General features: G+C 37.6%; 1 protein-coding gene across 5 annotated transcripts in view; it reads left to right on the top strand.

The window, feature by feature from the left end:
- RASAL2 (RAS protein activator like 2) overlaps positions 1-21975 on the top strand; it is a 359788-nt gene that overhangs the window by 286669 nt on the left and 51144 nt on the right. For all 5 annotated transcript variants that reach the window (XM_064594269.1, XM_064594270.1, XM_045877377.3 and 2 more), the window contains one exon: positions 7032-7141. In XM_064594269.1, coding sequence (XP_064450339.1) covers positions 7032-7141 — 110 coding nt within the window. The remainder of the gene's footprint in view (positions 1-7031; positions 7142-21975) is intronic.

The raw sequence follows: 21975 nt of genomic DNA, 5'->3' as shown, positions 1-21975 counted from the left end.
AAATGCATAGAAATTAAGTACAATACACATGGAGAAAATGCATTATATTATAGTGCCTAGAGTATTTTGTTTGTTTTTACCTTTTGTAGGAATATATCTTAATTTTGTATTTTTTAATTTAAATTCAGTTAGCCAACATAGAGTACATCATTAGTTTTTGATGTAGTGTTCAGTGATTTATTAGTTGCATATAACACTCAGTGCTCTTCACATCACGTGCCCCCCTTAATGTCCATCACCCAGTTACCCCACCCACCTCCCCTTCCACAACCCTCAGTTTGTTTCCCAGAGTCAAGATTCTGTCATGGTTTGTCTCCCTCACTGATTTCTTCCCATTCGGTTTTCCCTCCCTTCCCCTGTGATCCTCTGTGCTATTTCTTATATTCCAGATATGAGTGAAACCATATGATAATTGTCTTTCTCTGATTGACTTATTTCACTCAGCATAATACCCTCCATTTCCATCCATGTTGATGTAAATGGGAAGTATTCATCCTTCCTGATGGCTGAGTAATATTCCATTGTATATATGAACCACATCTTCTTTATCCATTCATCTGTTTAAGGGCATCTCGGCTCCTTCCACAGTATTTTGAAGAGGCATGAGAATGTGCAGAACCAGTGTAGTATAGTGGTTAAAAAGCAAGGGGTTCCAGAGTCAGGCTGCCTGGGCTTGAAGTTGTACTCTGCCACTTGGCAGCCGTGTGCCCTGGGAAAAGTCAGACATCGTCTCTGTATCCCAGCTGTTGATAGGTGATCTACTGTTGATAAAGAAAATGAACGGTTCACATAACACACATTCTTACTTAAAACCGTATTAAATCAGTACACATTTCTATTTTCATAGCTAAGGTTATTTCTCTCAGAAAAACAAATGCTTACTTATTTATGACTGTTTTGGATTGTCTTGTTACTTGTTGTTGCTTTCCTTAGAAACCAGAGTAAAAGGTGAAGTCCTCACAATGGATCTGCCACTCACCCTGCTACTGGGACCAGCACTTCTACCCACTGGCTCATTTCCCACAACCCTTCCCATTGCTTTCTCCACTCCAGCCACACTGACTTATTGGCTCTTTCTGAAACATACCAGGAGTTCTTCTGCCTTAAAGCCTTTGCCCAATCCATGTTGTTGGATTCCTGTTGCCTGGAATGCTTTTCCCTTCTCATACCTGCAGGCTAACTCACCTCCTTCAAGTCTTTAGTCAGTGTAATCTTTCTCCAAAAGGCCTATTGTGACCACTTTATATTCTCAGCTCTTTACATGGCTCTATTTTTCTATAGCACTTGTCTTTTACTAATTTATTATGTTCTTGGTTTATGGTCTGTCTCCTTCCACTAGTATATGAAGCCTAATGAAGGCAAAGATTTGTGTTTGTTTTGTTCACTGATAGCATCTCAAGTGCCTCAAACCAATAAAAGGTGCTCAATAAATACATGAATGAATGAAACTTTTTTTTTTTTTTTTTTTTTAGATTTTATTTATTTGAGAGAGAGAATGAGATAGAGAGAGAGCATGAGAGGGGCAGGGTCAGAGGGAGAAGCAGACTCCCTGCTGAGCAGGGAGCCCGATGCGGGACTTGATCCAGGGACTCCAGGATCATGACCTGAGCCGAAGGCAGTCGCTTAACCAACTGAGCCACCCAGGCGCCCTGAATGAAACTTTTTAAGTGTTTTCAATATACTGGGTTTAAATCCTGACTCCTCATCTATTAAGTGTGTGACCTAAAGCAAGTTGCTGATTGGCTATTTTGTGGAGTTGTTGCATCAATTACACAGTATTAGAAAGCACCTAGCCAGTGCTTCATATCCAGGAAACCTTCAGTAAATTCATTCAGTCAACAAATGTTAATTGAGCACTTATGATGTACCAAGTTTCCCTATAGGCACTGGCATGCATCGCTGAACAAAAGAGCCAAAAATCCCTGCTATTTGTAGAACTTACATCTAGTTTTCCTCCCTTCCTTTGATGTGGTAGTTTCTAAGGGGGAAAATCATGATTCTACCTCACCTACTCAGTCTCTCCCCCTAGATTCACATTCAGTTAATACTTATAGGGACCCATTTTCCATTATTTTAAAAATACTTTTCCATTCAGTTATCTTATTCTTTGGAGTGGCCCTAGGAAGAGGATTTTTTATTCCTCATTTTACAAGTAAGAAATCCGAAACTTGGAAGTTTTGACTTGTCCAAGGTCATTCAATAGGAGAAACTAGAGCCAGGATTTGATGCCACACTTTCTGACTCAGAGTTGCCTGCTCTTTCTACACTGGTACTTGCATCAAAAGCACAACGGTGGCTTTTATTCATTTCACTGCCCGTTTTATTTCCATTCTACAGACACTTACTGAGCCCCTACAAATTGCCTGCTATCAGACCTGCCCTGGGAAGGCAAAGATTGTTTAATCCCTGCCCTGAGTTCAGAGTTTAGTGTGCTAAATGTAAGATTAGCTCTATTTATTTGGAATACTCAGGAGCACAGAGGAGGGCCACCTCCTCTAGAGTAAGGTGTAGGACGTGTCAAAAAACACTCTGGAAGAGATCATGCCTTAGCTGGGTCTGAAAGGATGACTTAGCCAGGGGAAAGGGAGGAAATATGAGTAGTAGCAGAGATGCATGGTAAATGTAGAAAATTTCAGGCTCTCAGAGTTGCTGGAGGGTAAAGCGTGAAGCAGGGAACGGCCAGGAATCAGGCTAGAATATTTGGTAGCTACCAGGTGATACCATATCCTACCAGCAGAACTCTTACCAGACCCCCTCTTTTAGGGACTCTTAGGTCAGTTATCCATCCTTGGTCCTAAGCTATAGTCAGGGCAGAAGAATTACTTGGTGCAAAGGATAGTGATCTGTTCATAAGGAATTGCTCAGAAGGGGCAGTGGGCAAGTGGGCATGCCTTATACTCCGAGGTTTCCTAGTGGGGGTAATGTCACTGGAAGGCTGGCTCGCTGCATAGTTGGTCCAGGACAGAGGCATAGTAGGAGCTAAGGCTAGCTTGAAGATAGTGAGTTTTTAGTGGCATCGTCTGTTCACTTAAGTGGTCTTCCTGAACACGTGGGAGACCACATGGCCGAATAGACTGATGCCAGATCAACCTTTATAGCCTAAGCTAAACAATATTCTCAGGTGAAAACCATGTTTCAGTTTTATCAAGGAGATAAAAACAGAATTTTGTTGTAGATTCTACTACCTCTGTGAAACATTACTGACCACTCTGGGCTATCTTAAACTTTCCCTTATCTATATTCCCAGAACAACTGTAATTTCACATATATATTGAGTGCTTACTAAAGTTTAGACACTATGGTAGATGTTAAGATAGATATAGCATTACACCTTCCCCAAAAGCTTAAGGGCCAATGGAAGCAATAAGTATGCATTAGTAGGTGGACAAACTACTTTCCCAACCTTATTTTTCGCTACTTCTAATCATATACGAGCCAGATTAAATCTACTTAATGGATACCCATTGTGTTCTTATCTCCATGACATTTCTCAGGCTTTGGTTCATACAGCACCCTAGCTCCCCAGCACCTCCAAATCCAAATCCTGTCTACCCATTGGGACCTACCATATTCCACTTCTTCCATATAACTTCCCCTTATTTCTCCAGGTGATGTAACCTTGTCTTTTTCTGAAGTCCTGAAATTAGTTCCTATATACCTCTCTAAAATAATACCATATTACCAATTCTAAGATGCACATTTTTTTCACATTTTAACATCCCTGTAAGTTACTCTTTTAAGATACTCTGTCATCAACATTCTTGAAAGGATTCAGAATGATATTCTGTGGAAAAACATGAACAACTCCAAGTCAAAAAGTAGTTCAGAAGAAAGAAGCATTAGGAATACCTTAACCAATTTATTTTGCATATTTTCTTTTTATGTGTACACTATGCTATATATGACAAAACCTGCCTAAGTAAGTCTTTTAAAAACTCCTTTAGTACAAAATAAAAATTTTAAGTGATAAAGCATTGTGTTATAGTTTAATTGGCAGCTTTTTTCTTAGTGTACATAAAATAATAACATGACTTACCATCAACGGTGTCCTAGATTCAAAGAAATGTATTTTGTGATTAAATATGCCAGACATTAAGAACACTTACCTCCCTAATTGTGTCATATATAATTATATTTAGTTTCCAAATCCCATATTAAACTATAAGCTCCTTTGGGGCAGAGTTTGTGTTTGTTTTATCTTTGATTCCCTTACAATACCTGGTATAGTGCTTTACAACAAATAGACATAAAACAAATATTTATTAAATAAATGGATTAGAACAAGAAAGTATTATATAGTAAGTTCCACAAAAAGTAAAGTACTGCATGAGTGAACATCTACTAGTACATTCTCAGTTAACTGCTTAACTGTATTTTTGCTAGAAATATATTTTTATATGATATTTGGGCAGGTCCTTGGGCCAAATCTCAACTTAGGTGAGTGGTTTTGGAACCAACCATAAACAGTCCAAGTAGCATTCCATAAACTTGGGTCTGGTTTGCTGACTACATTTATGAGCAAATGTTGTTACTCATTCTGATTGAATCATACATAATAAGTAGTAAATAAAGCCTTTGTCTTGGAGAACAGATGACAGTAACTTTCCCTAGCAATGCTCAGATTGGACAGGAGACCAGATAAATGCCTGTCTCTAAGAAATACAGTACTTTAGGGGAGCCCAGTTGACTCAGCTGGTAGAGCACGCAACTCTTGATCTCGGGGTTGTAGGTTCAAGCCCCATGTTGGATATAGAGATTACTTAAAAATAAAATCTTAAAAAAAAAAGAAGAAAAGAAGTGTACTACGACATGGATGGAACTAGAGGGTATTCTGCTGAGCAAAATAAGTCAGTCAGAGAAAGACAAATACCATATGATTTCACTCATGTGTAATTTAAGAAACAAAACAGATGAACATAGGGGAAGGGAAGGAAAAATAAAATAAGATAAAAGCAGAGAGGGAGGCAAACCATAAGAGACTCTTCACTATAGGAAACAAACTGAGGGTTGCTGGAGGGTGTGGGGGGTTCTACCCCTGAAACTAATAATACACTATATGTTAACTAAATTGAACTTAAATAAAAAAATTTAAAAAACAAAACCAAAAAGAAATGTAGTACTTTAAAAAACAGTTTTTGTTTTCTTGTTTTCTTCCCTCCAGTCAATCTCTATGCACCTATAATAAAAAACAGCCTAGGGAATTATGTCTATGTGGTATTTTCTAGGAGTCTTTACACTTATTCTTGGGCTACGGGAATAACAAGAAATAATATAAGCATTTTTTTTTTAAGTCAGCTAAATAGTTTTACTTCTGATTCAAATAAGTTGTTTCCATTTTTCTCAAATGAAAGGAGCAGTGCATTCTGTGTTTGCAAAATACTTGGCATGGGTAAGCACTGTGGTAGTCCACATTACTGTTCACCAGATATTCCCAGTTTTCTTTCTGGATACATGATACAATCGTATATCCTTTCCCTGGGGAGATCCCGTGTGGTCATGTGACTTTTTGTCCAATGAAATGAGACCAGAAGTGACATAAAAGTTTAAGAACTAGTACATAACTTGCCACATTTCCTTTCTCTTCTGAAGCAACTTTAGGTGTGCAGAGGAAGAGCCTCCTGTAGCCTAAGTCCCTAAGTGAGTAGCACAGAGCGAAGCCCCCATCTCCCTTAGTTGATCGGCTCATAGATAGATGTGGAACATGTTTTGTGCTACTAAGATACTGAGATGATAAGATAAACATAACCCAGTGTATCTTGATTAATACAGTCTTCACCCAAAACAGTGGGCTTTGGTGATAACTAAAAGAATATAAAAGATTTGACATGCTGATCTTGACCCAGTATTTCTTTCCCTTCCTTATGGAAATGTTTATTGCACATAGCTTTTATAAGATAATATTCATCTCATGGTGATTAGAAAGAGTCATTTTCCCAGCATCAAAATACTTTTCTTTGAATTAGAACTTTTTCTCAAGACATTTTGATATGCTTCCATAAGATGTCCTTTCATTTGCCAACAATAGAATTGTTACTTGAAAGCAGTGACTGTCATCATTCATGCGTGCATTTATTCCATTATTCAACACACTTTTATTGGATGCTCATTGTTTGCCAGGTGCTAAGACTAGGAAATGTTTAAGGAGCTCTAGATAGTTTAGTGGAAGTGGTAGGAGGCAAGTAGGGGGCCAAAAACTGTAAACTACTTTGTTCTTCTGAAGTCTAGATGTTTCAGTAGTTTCATAAATGATACCTATTTCAAGATAGTTTAGCTACATTAAAACTTAAGTTTACAAGTAACGTATCCAAGGTGATATAGACCAAATTTTAACGCTTTTGAGACTACCAACACATTACCTTATACTACTTACATAATTCTTTTTTGTTTGTTTGAGGAATTTTTGTACGGGCATTGTAGGGTTTTTTCTGTTTTTATTTTTGAGTTTTTGTTTTGGTTTGGGTTTTTTGTTTTGTTTTGTTTTGTTTTGTTTTGTGGGGCGGGGAGCTCTTATAATAAAGCTTCTCTTCTCACTATCAGTATATTCTTTAAAATTCCTCTAATGCACTAAGTACCTTTTCACCTCAGGGCCCTTGCACATGCTATTCTCATTTCCTTTTCTCCCTTAATTTAGTTCAGGAAACTACCTACTGGATGCCCTTTTCTATTGAAACTTCTTCATAGAAAGGGATATGTTTTTCTGTTACATTGTTGTGTTTTTAAAACTCTGTTATCAAAGTTAGAAGTTTCTCTACCATAGCTGGTATAGAAAATGTTTAAGAAATAAGAAGTTAAGTGTTATCAAAAAGTTGAATTATCCCAGTTATCCTAGAAGAAAAAAAAATTTTCATCACATTACCAGGTGGCTTCAAGCAACTGTTATTTATAAATTAAAAAATTAAAAGCTGGATTCTTGTTTTGGTCTTCATTATAAAAATCTTAATATCTTTTCCAGAGGTGGTGCAGAGGAGTAAGGAGACAGCAAAGTGCTCTTTTGGTTTTCTCTTCCATCACCTTCTGCCTTTTCATTCTAGGGGTTCTTCAGCAAGCGCCTGAAAGGCTCCATCAAGAGGACCAAAAGCCAATCAAAACTTGACAGAAACACTAGCTTTCGGCTTCCATCCCTTCGTAACGCAGATGACAGGTAGGAGTAAGCTTGCTTAAAACAGGGAAAGCAGTTTTGCTGTTTGTTTCTGTTTTTGTTTTAAACAGGGAAAGCAGTTCTACAGTGGGTTTTGATAAGGCATTTTTGGTCATCTCTGACTTTGCATCAATGACAATGGAAAGATGCAATACTAAATTCACTTTTTTTTTTTTTGTCTTGTTCATATTGAGGCAAGGTACAAAGTGTTGGCTCACATGCCCAGGCAGTTTAAGAATCTTACAATATTGGAAAGTAAGAACTAATTTAAGTGCTGTTTCTGTAGAATTAAATCCTAGTGGTCAGAGATGTCTTTCTTTTGTAGAATGACTGTAGGATGATGATGACAATAGTAAATATGTCTTGAGCACTGCACTAGATGCTTTATATACATTAGCTTGTTTAATCTTTATAGTAACCCTATAAGATAAATATTATTGTCGCCACTTTGTAGATGAAGAATCCGAGGCACAGAGAGATTAAATAATCTTGCCCAAGGTCATACAGCTTAGTAAATAGCAAAAATGGTATTTGAACTTGAGCAATTTGGCTGAAGTCCATGCTGTTCACTGCTCCATTGTTCTTTGTGTACAGCACAAAGTACTGTGGAATCAGTTGTATTGGTTTGCAGTCACATCTAGAAAACATGTATGAAAAGGAAGATTTTGATTATTAGGACTATCAGCTTGAGTAACCCTCAAAAGTGTAGCTCATTAAGGATAACAACCTTGTAAAATCATTGAATGTTTTTAGAACACATTTTTAATACTTCGTATCTCCATATTGTTCAAAATTTAGGAAATGGTACTTGCTGTATTTTGACACATCACCAACATTTACTGAGTGCTTACTGTTTGCCAAGCATTTTTAATGTAGTCTCTCATGTACTACAACCCTAGATATGGTTATTACCCTCATTTTACAGATGAGGAACTAAGACAAAAGAAATTGAGAAACTTGCCCAAGGTCACACAGCTAGTAGGTGGTAGAGCTTGGATTTGAAGTTCTGTCTGCCCTTCATATCTGATACTCTTATTTATACTGGATTTTTTTTCTTTTAGTAAGTCCATTATTTTCAGTTATCTACATAACAAGCAAATATAGATTACAGCCTCTGTAATGGCACATTATAGATTTGCCAGGCAGAGAATTCCTCTCCTTTTTTAATGGATGAAGTAACTTGTCCCCCATACTTAGCTGATGAGACAGTATACTGCTTTATCAGCGATTCTTATCCCTGAACCACTTTAGAGGTGCTCTGTGAAATTTGCAAGTCTGTCCAATTTGCTGTGTAAAAGTTGTGTTGTTAATTATCTCTTTTATACCTCTTTGTTTTAAAGTAATCATTAAAAAGCTGATTGTTTTTCTAAGAATTAAAAACATTTTAAAGTCTCAATAAAATGGAATGACAAATTTTTTCAAAATACTGGTTTTTAAGAACAAGGACATTGTACAACCTCTGAAACACTCCCAGTTCAGTAGCCACTTTCTTAAACTCTGCAGCATCATGTGTATGTTTGGGTGACAAGGAAATAGTTTTTATAGGAGTACTTTATTTTTTAAACTTGCACTAAATACCACTTTCATAATTTCGAATTGCTCCCTCCTCTTCCATTTTGCTTTAGGTAGCCTAAAGGAATGCTTAGATTGAATTACCACTAGATTGTATTCTCCTAGAGTCTCCTATATGCTATTATATAGCTAGTGCACTTTTATTTAGCCTTTCCGATGACCTAAATTCATTATGTGTGCCTTCCATGCAGTTCTGCTTCAATCAATAGTATCTTTGTATCTCAAATACAGCATAATAAAAAGGTGCCAGTAAATCTCAAATATTTATATTTTTCAAATCCATTTGAATTATAGAAGTTTCTTATACAGAAAGCTTTCAAAAACTTTATTCTTCCCATAAAGGGATATACTCACTAGAGTTTGAATATATAATGTTTTTTTTTTAAACAGGCTCTCTTGCCTTCAGATCATCTGAAGATGCATATAAATAGAATTAAGGTACAAGATATTAATCAACTGAGTTCTTTGAATCAGTACCCTTATGGGTGAGACCAAAGATTTTTTTCAAAAACTGTGGTTTTCTTGGGTTATATGCATTGATTGCCCAAGTCAGGCCATTTCTTCCAAAATGGTATATAGTGTCTAAATCTCAGTAGCAAAACATTTCTGTTCTTATGTCAAATCCGTAGAAACTCTAAGCAGACCTAGTAAGCAACCCTTTTTTTCAGTTTTTAAATTATACAGTAAAATGCATATGTCTTTGTTTTAAAAACTTTCAGTACAGGGGCACCTGGGTGGCTCAGATGGAGCCCAGCACTGGGCTCAGCACTCAGCAGGGAGTCTGCTTGAGATTCTCTCTCTCTCTCTCTCTCTCTCTCTCTCTCTCTCTCTCTGTCTCTCTGTCCCTCTGCCACTCCCCTGCTTGTGTGTGTGCACAGGCTTGTGTGCACTATCATTCTCTCTCAAAAACAAATAAATAAAATCTTTAAAAAATATAAGTTTTAGTACATAAGTACAGATCAAAAAGCTGAAGTCCCCTTCACCCTGCCCATCTTTCCATACACATAACCTCATGAGCAGTTGTATATTTTCACACCTCTTTAAAAATCCATACATAAATGCACACATATATATGTTTTGCCTATTTTCATATAAGTGGAATCATATTACACATATTACTGTGTGATTTACTTTTTAATAAAAATATTTTGGACAACTTTTATGTCAGTACATGTAAATCTACATTATTTTAACAGCTGCCTTCTTGGTATGCTACAGTTTTTTGTAACATATTCCACTTCTGTGATAGATACTTTAATTGTTTCCCCCTTTGGGGCACAAACTAGCGATACAGTGGACATTTCTGAACATACACCTTTTTTGTCCTTATGTGATTGAGTCAGATTTGTGAAGTAAAACTACTAGATATAGCATATGCACATTATCAAATTATCCTTCAAAAAAGCTGTAGTAATTACCATTTCCACCAACAGAGTAGGATTACTTTTATCTTTTGGAGCCGGACAAGAGGCTTGAACTCACGACTCTGAAATCAAGACCTGAGCTAAGATCAAGAGTAGGAGGCTTAACCAGCTGAGCCACCCAGGCACCCCATGGATTACTTTAATCTTTTAAATAACATTTTACATTGTATCAATGTGATGGAATAAATACTAATAATAAACACCTATATAGTATTTACTATGTGCCAGACACTGTTCTAAGCATTTTATATAAACTAACTCTAATCATTACAACAAATCCTATGGGGTAGTTACTGTATTGACCTCATTTTGAGGATGAGGAAACGGAGACAGAGAGAAATAAGTAAATTGTACAAGGTTAGAAAATGGCAGACCTGTGGTTCAAATCCAGGAAGTCTGGCTCTAGAGTCTACATTCTTAAACTTTATGCTATATTGCCTCTCAAAAAAAGATGCAGGGGGATGCATTTTTTTGTTTTGTGATTCCCTAATGTCTAATAAGTTGAACATCTTTTCACTTCTTCTATGACTTGTTTATTTATTGCTTTGCCCATTTTTCTATTGAGCTGTTTTGTCCTTTTTTCCCTGATTTGTAGTAGTGCTTTATTATTACTAGGGATTGTAAGCCACTGTTATGCATGTTGCTAAAATTATCTCCCAGTCTATTTCTTGTCTTTTAAAAATCATGTCTCTAGGGGTGCCTGGGTGGCTCAGTCACTTAAGCATCCAACTCTTGATTTAGGCTCAGGTCATAATCTCTGGGTCATGAGATCAAGCCCCATGTCCAGCTACACGCTCAGCGGGGAGTCTGCTTGTCCCTCTCCCTCTGCTCCTCCTTCCACCTGCACACACACACACACACACACACACTATCTCTCTCTCATAAATAAATAATGAAAAATTAAAATCGTGTCAGTAAATTTTATAGAAGTGTTAGATTTTCTTTTCTTTTTTTTTTTTTTAAAGATTTTATTTATTTATTTGACAGAGACAGTGAGAGCAGAACTCAAGTAGGGGGAGTGGGAGAGGGAGAAGCAGGCTTCCCGCTGAGCCGGGAGCCCGATGTGGGACTGGATCCCAGGACTCTGGGATCATGACCTGAGCTGAAGGCAGCCACTTAACGACTGAGCCACCCAGGCGCCCGAAGTGTTAGATTTTCATTTGGTCTAATATGCCAATCTTTTTCTTTATGACCTACCTCAACAAATTTGACCAGAACACAGAAGAAGTCAGAGATCTGTTTCTCATTACATTTCTCATTATGATCCTGTGCAAATCACTTCATCTCTCCCCACTTCAAGACGAAGAGAGATTCTATCTTGAAGTATCAGAGAATAATGCAGTAGTGATCATGATAGGAGTTCTTACAGGTTTTTGATAACCACAAAACTTATCTGCACTCATAGCATTTTAAAAAGGTAAAATTTTGGGCGCCTGGGTGGCTCAGATGGTTAAGCATCTGCCTTCAGCTCAGGTCATGATCTCAGGGTCCTGGGATCGAGTCCCGCATCGGGCTCCCTGCTCCTTGGGAGCCTGCTTCTCCCTCTGCCTCTCTCTCTCTCTCTCTCTCTGTCTCTCATGAATAAATAAATAAAATCTTTTAAAAAAAAAATAAAAAGGTAAAATTTTCTCATGAGGTCTGAGTTACTGCTTAAGATGACTGAGACACAGTTTTAAATGAGTTTTGCTAAATATGATCAGTAAGCTTTTCTGTGCAAAATACAATAGGGTATTTTAACATGCAGACTTGACTGATCAGAAAGACCCTCGCAGCTCCAGGTTTGTCTAGCCAATGATCTACTGGTCATAAACTCTGCTATAAGGCTGTGGTGGAATTTGGTTACCAGTGTTGCTTTTTGGGTCCATTTATAGTAGTCCTTAAACTCAGAATTTCCTTTATGAAATTGTGGGGCACAGGCATACGAAGTAAAGCTTTTGCCAATTAATATTTCTAGAAACCAAATTTGATATACAGTAACATGTGTGATGGTTAGGTACATTCCAGAAAGCTATGTACTACAAAGGAATGTAGAGAACTAAAGACATGGCCCCCGACCTCAGGAGAGTCCAGTAAAAGAAGTCAGTGTCCAGGAGAAGATGGTACAGGTAGGCTGAGATGACTTCCTGCTGGATATTCAGGAAACATCTTTACTGGGCAGTGGCCCATGAATGGAACAGGTCTCATTTGAACTTAGAAACAGATACAGGGAGAGAGCTTTTCTCAGAATAGAAATAATGAGCAAAAACAGATTATAAGAAATGATGGAGCTTAAAGAGAAATTCTGAATAGTTCATGGTATACAAAGCAGGAAGGTAGGAAATAAGATTGGAAAGGTAAAATTCCAGTTTTGAAGTTGGTAGGTAAAAAGCTTCTGCTTTTTTTGTCTTAAAAATTACTCATTATAAGAAAAGAAATATGAACTCCATCTTTGATGAAACGAGGAGAAAGTTGAATGATAGATTACTTAAAATTAAGGGACAATCAGACTAGTTGCCTACAGAGTGAAATTCTGAAAAGAAGTCTATCACATAGGATTCACACTGGCTGGTAGTTAACAGATAACTCCAAATAGTAATGGCTTAAACAAGTAAAATTATTTTTTCCTCACCTAAAAGAAATCTGAAGGTGGGCAGTCCAGGGCTAAGGGACCAAGGCTCTTTGTGAGCTTTTTCCTCTCCCATCCTTAGGGTCTTCAAGGATCTCTTTCTGGATACAGTGTAGCTACTAAAGCTTCAGCCATAGCACCCATGTTTCAGGTATCATAAAAGGGCACCTGTCTTCCAGTTAAGTGTTTTCCCTTTAAAGCCATTTCCCTGAAACCCCATCCAGTGACTTCTGTTGTGTCTCATTACCATCTCTTTCTGCAAGAGAGGCTGGAAAATGTTATACCTGGGTACATCATTTCCCCCCAGTAATGCCAGAGTCTGTTATTAAGGAGGGAGGGATGGACATTTGAAAGAAAACTAACAGTCTGTAACAAAAGAATGAGGTTGATTTACCCACCCACCTCCAGAATTCTGCAATGATTCAGCTCCCACCCAGCTCTAGAAGGCCAGCAGTCAGGCTTACATTTGTCACATAGCAAATTTGAGAAACTGAACCAACCCAGATAAAAAGACCTACAGACAGCAACATTTGTGTTCGCCTCTTACAAACCTCTATGGTAATTCCACTCCTAAGTATATCCAAGAGAAATGAAAACATTATGTCACCACAAAAACTTGTACATGAGTATTCATAGCAATATTATTCATAATAGCCAAAAAGTGGTTATGATCCAAATGTCCATCAGCTGATCAATGGATATACAGAACATGATATATCCGTACAATGCATTACAATTGACCCTTGAACTCAACACAGGGGTTAGATGTGCTGACCACCCTCTCCCCGCCCACCCCTGCAACAGTCGAAAATCCACATATAACTTTTGACTCCCCAAAAACCTAACTGCTAATAGCCCACTGTTGACCAGAATCCTTACGGGTAACATAAACAGTCAATTAACACATATTTTGTATGTTATATATATTATATTCTGCATTCTTACAATACAGTTAGCTAGAGAAAAGAAAATGTTATTAAGAAGATCCTAAAGAGGCGCCTGGGTGGCTCAGTCGTTAGTCTGCCTCCGGCTCAGGTTGTGATCCCAGGGTCCTGGGATCGAGCCCTGCATCGGGCTCCCTGCTCCGTGGGAAGCCTGCTTCTCCCTCTTCCACTCCCCCTGCTTGTGTTCCCTCTCTAGCTGTGTCTCTCTCTGTCAAATAAATAAAATCCTTAAAAACAGAAAATCCTAAGGAAGAGAAAATATATTTACAGTAATGTACTGTATTTACTGAAAAAGAATCCACTGTAAGTGGACCTGCACAGTTCAAACATGGATTGTTTAAGGCCAAGTGTATTATTGAGCCATAAAAAGGAATGAAGTACTAAAACATGCTACAACATGGATAAATCTTGAAAACCTTATGCTGAGTGAAAAAGACCATCACAAAAGACCATATTTTGTATGATTCCATTTATATGAAATGTCCAGAATAAGCAAATCTGTAGAGACAGTAGATTAATGGTTGCCAGAGGCTGGGGATATAAGGTAGGGGGAGTCACGAATGAGGAATGACTGTTAATGGGCATGAGGCTTCTTTTTGGAGCAATGAAAATGTTTTAAGCTTAGATTGTGGTGACAAATGCACAAATCTGAATATACTGAAAACTGTATACTTTAAATGGATAGATTTTATGGTGTGTGAATCATATCTCAACCTCAATAAAAATGTTAAATTAAAAAAAAAACAAGAAACAGCTGGCCAGGAAATACTCTACAATGAAGCTGATTAGTCTATAAGCTCCATTCCAGTGCACAAAACTTCCATCGTGTTTTTTAAGTGCTTTACTATTAAATATAAACAGATAACCAAGAATCTCCAGATATTGGAGGAAAGTCTCCAACATAAAAGAGAGCAAAACAAACAAATAGGAGGGAGAAAAAAACAACCCAGGAGAAAAAGAAACACTGCACAGAGCCAAAAACAACTTTAAAGCATAATATTTTCTTTTCTTTTTTTTTTTTTTTAAGATTTTATTTATTTATTTGACAGAGACACAGCAAGAGAGGGGACACAAGTGAGGGAGTGGGAGAGGGAGAAGCAGGCTTCCCACTGAGCAGGGAGCCCGATGCGGGGCTCGATCCCAGAACCCCGGGATCATGACCTGAGCTGAAGTCAGACGCTTAATGACTGAGCCATCCATGCGCCCCTAAGGCATAATATTTTCAAAAGATAAGATTGTACATCTATGAAACAGTAACAAGATGATACAAGAAAAGGGACATCAAAGAAACAAGAAAGAGAGCTTAAGAATTAAAAAGTTTATCTTTTAATAAACTTGAGCACTCAGCAGGGAGTCTGCTTGAGATTCTCTCTCTCTCTGTCCCTCTGCCACTCCCCTGCTTGTGTGTATGCACAGGCTTGTGTGCACTATCACTCTCTCTCAAAAACAAATAAATAAAATCTTTAAAAAAAATAAGTTTTAGTACATAAGTACAGATCAAAAAGCTGAAGTCCCCTTCACCCTGCCCATCTTTCCATACACATAACCTCATTAGCTTTTATAGCTCAAGTCAAGTCACTGTCCCAGAAAGTAGAATAGAAATTGAGAAAATCAACCCAGAAGATTCTAGGAAAAGAGAACATAGAAAAACTTCAGAGAGGAAATTGTCAAAGAAACAATACAAGAAAATGTCTCAAAACAAGAAAACATAAATGTCCAGGTTAGAAAGGCCATCAAATTCCCAGCACAGTGAATGAAAAAAGACAAAAGACCCCCCCACCCCAACACAAACACACACACACACATCAATTCACATCATCAAGAAATATCAGATCACCGAGACAAAAAAAAAATCTTAAAAGCTTCTGGAAAGAAAAAAATAGGTTACATACAGAGGAAGAGTGGGAGGATCACATTGTAATTCTCATAGAAATATTGAAAACTGGAAGTTGATGGAGAAATGTCTTTAAAATTCTGAGTGAAAATTATTTTCAACCTAATATTCCTTATACAGGGAAATCCTTGAATGTCAGTCACACTGAGGAGTTTGGATTTTATCATATAAGCAGTGGGGAGCCTTTAAACACTTTTGAGCAAGGAAATGACCTAATCAGAATTGTGCCATGTATAGATTAATCCAGGAATGGAATTTCAAATGATTTGGTGTGCACATACTAAGTTTGGGAAACCAGTTAGCAAAGAGCTATTGTAGGAAATAAGGCTGTAAGGAGGATAGTGACACTGGGAATGAAGAGGCAGAGTCAAGATAGGAGGAACATTTTAGAGGTGAAATCAATAGGATGTCACAAAGTCATCATAGTTCCAAAGCCATCTAATCAGATAAAAGCCAGTAAAGTGATTTCCTAGAATCAATATTGGCAACATTTTCAAATTAAAGCCATGTCATGTGGAAGGGTGTTGGGACAGGAGAAGACTGATATTTATACCTTTCATTCAAATGCATTTTTAAAAGGTTTAAAAAATGAGGAAATGCTGAAGAACAGTGGTCATACTACATTATCAGACATTCCAAGGTTCCAACTGTCTGCCGGGTGGCCAGCCTTGCCTGGAAACGCTACTTAAATTTACTGGTCTTGAAGTAAAGATAAACACATGGAGTAGAATTTTCTTAACCTCTTCACACATCCCTCAAATAAAAACCTTCACAGTGATGTCCTCAATTCTGAGGCCCACTGACAAAGCATGGTTTTAAAGCAGTTGGCTTGTTCATTGTCAGGAGATACCTAAAAGTTAAGTGTGGTGTTCATTTGTAGGGAGAATTTTGGGACAATATACTGAGCTTCTTGAGTTTCTCCTAATTAGAACTAATTTTTTAACTTACTTTGAATTTATATGCTCACAAGAAATTGTAAAAAATAGTATGTAGAGTCTTGTAAACCCCTCCCCCAACTCCCCCCAATAGCTATATCTTATAACTGTACTATAATATAAAAACCAGATAATTGATCTTGGTACAGTACTATTAATTGGACTACAGACTTTACTCAGTTTTCACCAATTTTCATATGCTCTGCATAGTTCTATGCAATTTCATCCTATGTATAGATTTGTGTAATCACCACCACAATCAAGATATAGATTTGTTCCATTACCAGAAAAAAACTCCTTCTGCCCCTTCACAGTCCTACCCGCCTCCCCACAACCATCCCTGTCCTCTAGCAACCACTAATTTGTTTTCCATCTCTATAGTTTTGCTATTTCAAGAGTGTTATATAAATGGAATCATATAGCATATAACCAATTAAGATTGCCATTTTTTCAGTGCATAGGATGCCCTTGAAAACCCCCCAAGTTGTTGCATCTATCAATAGTTTGCTCCTTGTTATTGCTGAGTAGTATTCCACTGTATGGATGTACCAGAGATTGTGAAATCATTCACCCACTGAAGAACATTTGGGTACACATGAAGAAAAGTTGCATATGCATAAGTTTTCACTTCCCTGGTGTAAATGCATGTGAGTGTAGTTGCTCGGTAGGATGGCACGCACATGTTTAGGTATACAAGAAACTGCCATATTCTTTTTCAGAGTATCTGTAACCATTTTACATTCCCACCAGCTATGTTTACAGTGTTTTTTATGTCCCAAGAGATAGTCACCTATGCTGTCTTCTAGAAGTTTTATGATTTTTAGCTTTTGTATTTAGGTTGCCAATCCATTTATTTAATCTTGTGTTGGCTTTAAATAAAAGATCTTGACTCAGAACTTACTGGCGTTCAGTCCAAGGTATCAAAACTAAGAACTTGTCCCAGCCAAGCCAGTTACAGGGAGTCTGCCTTCCTTTGGAGAGGGAAATATTGTAAACTACTTACTTCTCTCCTGATCTGCTCTTCCCTTCCAGCTTACTAGCCATGGTTTTAGAAGTTGCCAGAAGGTCCTGGGCAAGAGAAGTCAGAAAGGAGGAAAAAGGGGATAAGAAAGTTCTAGTACTATCTTAGCCTTCTATAATGCTGTCTGAGCCTGGCCAATGTTTAAAGCTTACTGTTCCCTCATGGGGTACTTTGGGGAATTCTTCACAAATGTCTCATCTCTGAGGAGCTCGCATCTATGGTTTCATTGAGGTTAGTGGGTATATGTCTATCCCAGGTGTTCACTAGCAACTCCTTTCACAATTTCTGGGGAGAAATTCTTGTTCTTCTGGTCTCTTTACCCTTCTAGTCCTTTGGTCCACAGGAAATACCACAATTCCTCTGCCCTGACAAACCTCTAGGAGTGCAGGCTAATCTAAAAGCGTCAACCCTCTTAGGTTCTGCCACCAACAGCTAATCATTTATCATCTAGATTTTCCAGATAGAATCAAACTTCACCCTATATGCATCATCTAGCCATTTCTCTGGTGGGAGGCAGGGAGATGAGCCTCACAGCTTTCTCCAAAAATTGTCTCTCACAAAATCCTTTCCCTTCTCTACACTCTGACCACTTTTTTTTTTTTTAAGATTTTATTTATTTGAGAGAGAGAGCACACAGCTGGGGGTGGGGCAGAGAGAGGGAAACCAGACTCTCCTTTGAGCAGGGAGCTCGACGAGGGGCTCGATCATGACCTGAGCTGAAGGCAGATGCTTACCTGACTAAGCCACCCAGGCACCCCTCTGACCACTTTTTATAGTCTTATTCTGAGAGGTTCAAGGTAATAGAACTGGCTCCAGAACATTTCCTTTGTAAATTCTACAGTTTGTCTAGTCCTTGACTTCAGTATACAAATCTGTTTTCTCTTAATGTCTCAATTGAAACTTCAATTTTGATATTTCATCAGATATGCATATAATACTTTTATTAATCTGTGGTCTTTAGCAAAACATACAAAGTGCGACATGGCCCTGTCCCTACCTAACTCTCAGCATTGTCTCCTACCACTCTATGACAAGTCTTTTACTTACCACACTGTTTTGTATTTCTTTGCTTTTGATCTTGCTGCCCTCTCTATCCCAAATACCATTTCCTATTCTTACCCCTTGTCCTTTGTCATAATTTACAACATTCTAACTCATATTCATGCCACCCAAATCAGGAGTCCAGTGCCTTTGGACTTCTTTGCCTTGTTCTTCCCATCCATCATCCTAAACTAATGGCCAAACTTATGGGACTTTTATAGGGCTACTTTCTACTGAATTTATCTTTTCACGTTTCTGCTTACTGCAGCAGATTGGAAGCTCCTCAAGAGTACAGACAGCCTTTGTATCCTCATCCCCTCATACAATGCCTGTCCTATTAAGGAACTTAATGTTTGTTAGCCTGAAACAGAAGACTGCAAATGAATTCTAGATAATAAAGAATAATATTTTTTAATATGGTATACTTGGATAGAAGGACAGTTTCTCAGAAATTATTGAATTTCAGGTTATTAATCAATACAGTCTGGCTGTAGATTATAGTTTCTCTTATCAGTGTTTACTGCTGTAGGCCAATTAAGGATCCCATAGTTTTATGAACTAAAATCCAATCCAATTGTATCATGATAGCATTTTATAATTCATTAGAATGCTTTATCTTAATAGAAAAGTTGTTTATGTACATTTATTCCTTCTGTCTTCATATTGTTCCAACAAAGAATATTTTGAAGAATAACTATCTTGATCTCAACCAAATGAATACTTCACATAAAATAAACTCATACATGTCATATGTGAAAAAGCCCCATGTCTGCAATGGTAGCCCCATTTGTGCTGTAGTTTATGAGATGTTTGTGAAATCATATGTTATAACATTTGGTTCTCACAGTAACTGTGTGAGGTATAGGAAATCATTATCCACATTTTACAAATGAGGTAACTATGGTTCAGAAAGAATAAATTATTTGTTCCACATCACATATAGCTAGCGAGTGGTTGGAGGTGACATAAATACATACTTTTGGCTCCGAGTCGAGTACCTTTTCCATTATACTCTCTGTTGCATGTGTTGATAGGAATCCTGACTTGCTGAGGAAATGATTGAGAAGGAAAAATGAAAGGTAAAAATCACACATATAGACATACACACAAACATACTCAAAACAACAGCTCTTAATAAGAGTAGAATACAGTGATGATGAATGTGCCAATTTGTGGCCATGATATTTTCACAATTTGTTGAAATAAAAAGTTGACTCCCTTTTGTACTCCTTTCATCTCTCCTACCCCTAATTCCAAATGTATTGGGTGAAAAAATAAAAGCACTAAAAGAAAATATAGTAGCTGGATTTCTTATGATCTTGGAATGGAAGAATCCTTTCTAAGCGTAAACTGGGGGAAGTAACTATGCATATGACAGGAAAAGTACTAATTTATTTAACATACAAAGAACATTTACATATCAGTTAAGTTCAACAATTAGAAAAAAGATTTAAGAACATGAAATAGCAGTTTGTAACTCACAGAAAAGGTAACTGAGATTGCCAATAAACATATTAAAATGTCTCAACCTCATAAAGAAATGCATAAGAAAGCAATAATGGAATAACATTTTTCACCAATTATCCTGGCAAAAGTTTTTCAAGTTCAGCCATATCCGGTTTTGGTGATAGCATATAGAAACATGCTGGTAGGAGTTTAAATTGATGCCATGTTTTGTGTAGGTTAATTTAGCAGTATCAAAATTTTAGATGTATGTACTCCTTGATCTAGCAGTTTCACATCTAGAAATTTAACCCATAAATCATGCACATGTGCATAACGATATGTATACTAAGATACTTTTTGAAACTGGGTGGTGATCACAGAAGAACAAAAGAAAGAAAGAAAAGGAAAGAGGAAAAAACTGAGATGGTCCTCAGGGACTGGTTGAACCACTATAGGTCCACACAAGGGAATACTATATGGTTATTAAAAAGAGGCGAATCATATCTATATGTTCCAATATGGACAGAAGTCCAAAATACACTCTAAAGGAAAAAAAGTATGGTAGAATTCCATTTGTGTGTGAATACGTATATACGTGTGTGTGTGTGAAATGTATGTGTATATATTTGGTTGTCTGTGTGTAAAAGGAGGGGTCACATTGTTAATAGTATTTTCTCCAGGAGATTGAGGAAAGTACCTATATTTACTTATATTCTTCACCTTCTATCCTTCTGGGCTCTTGGAATTTATTACCCATGAGTGTTTATTTCTTCATTGTTAAAGGGGAAGAAAGTGATTAATTAGGAAAAAAAAAAAAAACTCTTCAAGCCCATTTCCATCTCATGTCTCCCTTAGCTATTTCCCAGTTACCACCTCTTCACTGTCAGACTCCATGAGTTAGTCTCCACTTTTTCACATCCGATTCATTATCTCTGCCCACTGCAATCTCATCTTTGTCCTTATTGCTTCACTAAAATTACTCTTACCGAAGTCTCAATTATCTCTCAGTCCGTATATCCAGTAGCTACTATTAATATTTTAACACACTGATCTGCAGTAATGGACAGTCCACGCTTCTTGAGAGCTCTCTTCCCTGGGCTTTTATGATACTCCAGTCTTCTAATTTTCCTTTGGTCTTTTAACTTCTACAGTCTCTTTTGTCAGTTTTATAGATTTAGATGTTAGCATTCCTTGGGTTATTTTCTTAGGACCTTTTCTTGATCTGCATGTTGTCCTGCAGTAGTCATAGTGTCAGTCTAGTCAGGCTGCTATAACAATACCATAGACTAAGTAGCTTATAATAAACAGAAATTTATTTCTCACAGTTCCAGAGGCTGAGAAGTTCAAGATCAAGCCTTGGGCAGATTTGGTGTCTGGTCCGGACCTGCTTTCTGATTCAAAAGTCCCACCTTTTCACTGTGTCCTCACATGGGGGGAATGAGCAGTGGATCTCTCCTGGTTCTATTTTATAAGGGTACAAATCTCATTCATGAGGGCTCCACCGTCATTATGTAATCACCTCCCATAGGTCACCCCTCCAAATACTATCACCTTAGAGTTTAGCATTTCAACATAAATGGAGGGCGGGGGGACACAAACATTCAGTCTACAGCAAACATCTACCCAGAAAAACGTCGAACTTACCTTGTATGTAACTTGATTTTGTTTCCACCCTCACCTCAACAAGTGTTGCCTTTCATTCCCCATCTCTGTAAAGGACATCACCATCTTTCTGCCCAGGGGCTCATCCTTGGCTCTACCCTCTCCCTGATGGCTCCAACATTCCATCATTAAGACCTATTGACCTTCTAATTCTCTCTCAAATCCATCCACTTCTTTCCACTTCTGCTGATCTGTAGTTCATGATCTTGACTGAGGTTACTGCCATAATCTGTGAACTTAGTCTCTAGGTGTTCCATTTTTTCTCTCCCTCTCCATGTGCCCCTCTTTTCTCC

The sequence above is a fragment of the Mirounga angustirostris genome, unplaced genomic scaffold (genome assembly GCF_029215605.1).
Source record: "Mirounga angustirostris isolate CCGP_5_RB_7025 unplaced genomic scaffold, mMirAng1.0.hap1 SCAF_6, whole genome shotgun sequence".
Taxonomy (NCBI): domain Eukaryota; kingdom Metazoa; phylum Chordata; class Mammalia; order Carnivora; family Phocidae; genus Mirounga; species Mirounga angustirostris.
Note: the sequence above shows the minus strand (reverse complement) of the source record. Positions and strands in the feature narration are given on the sequence as shown.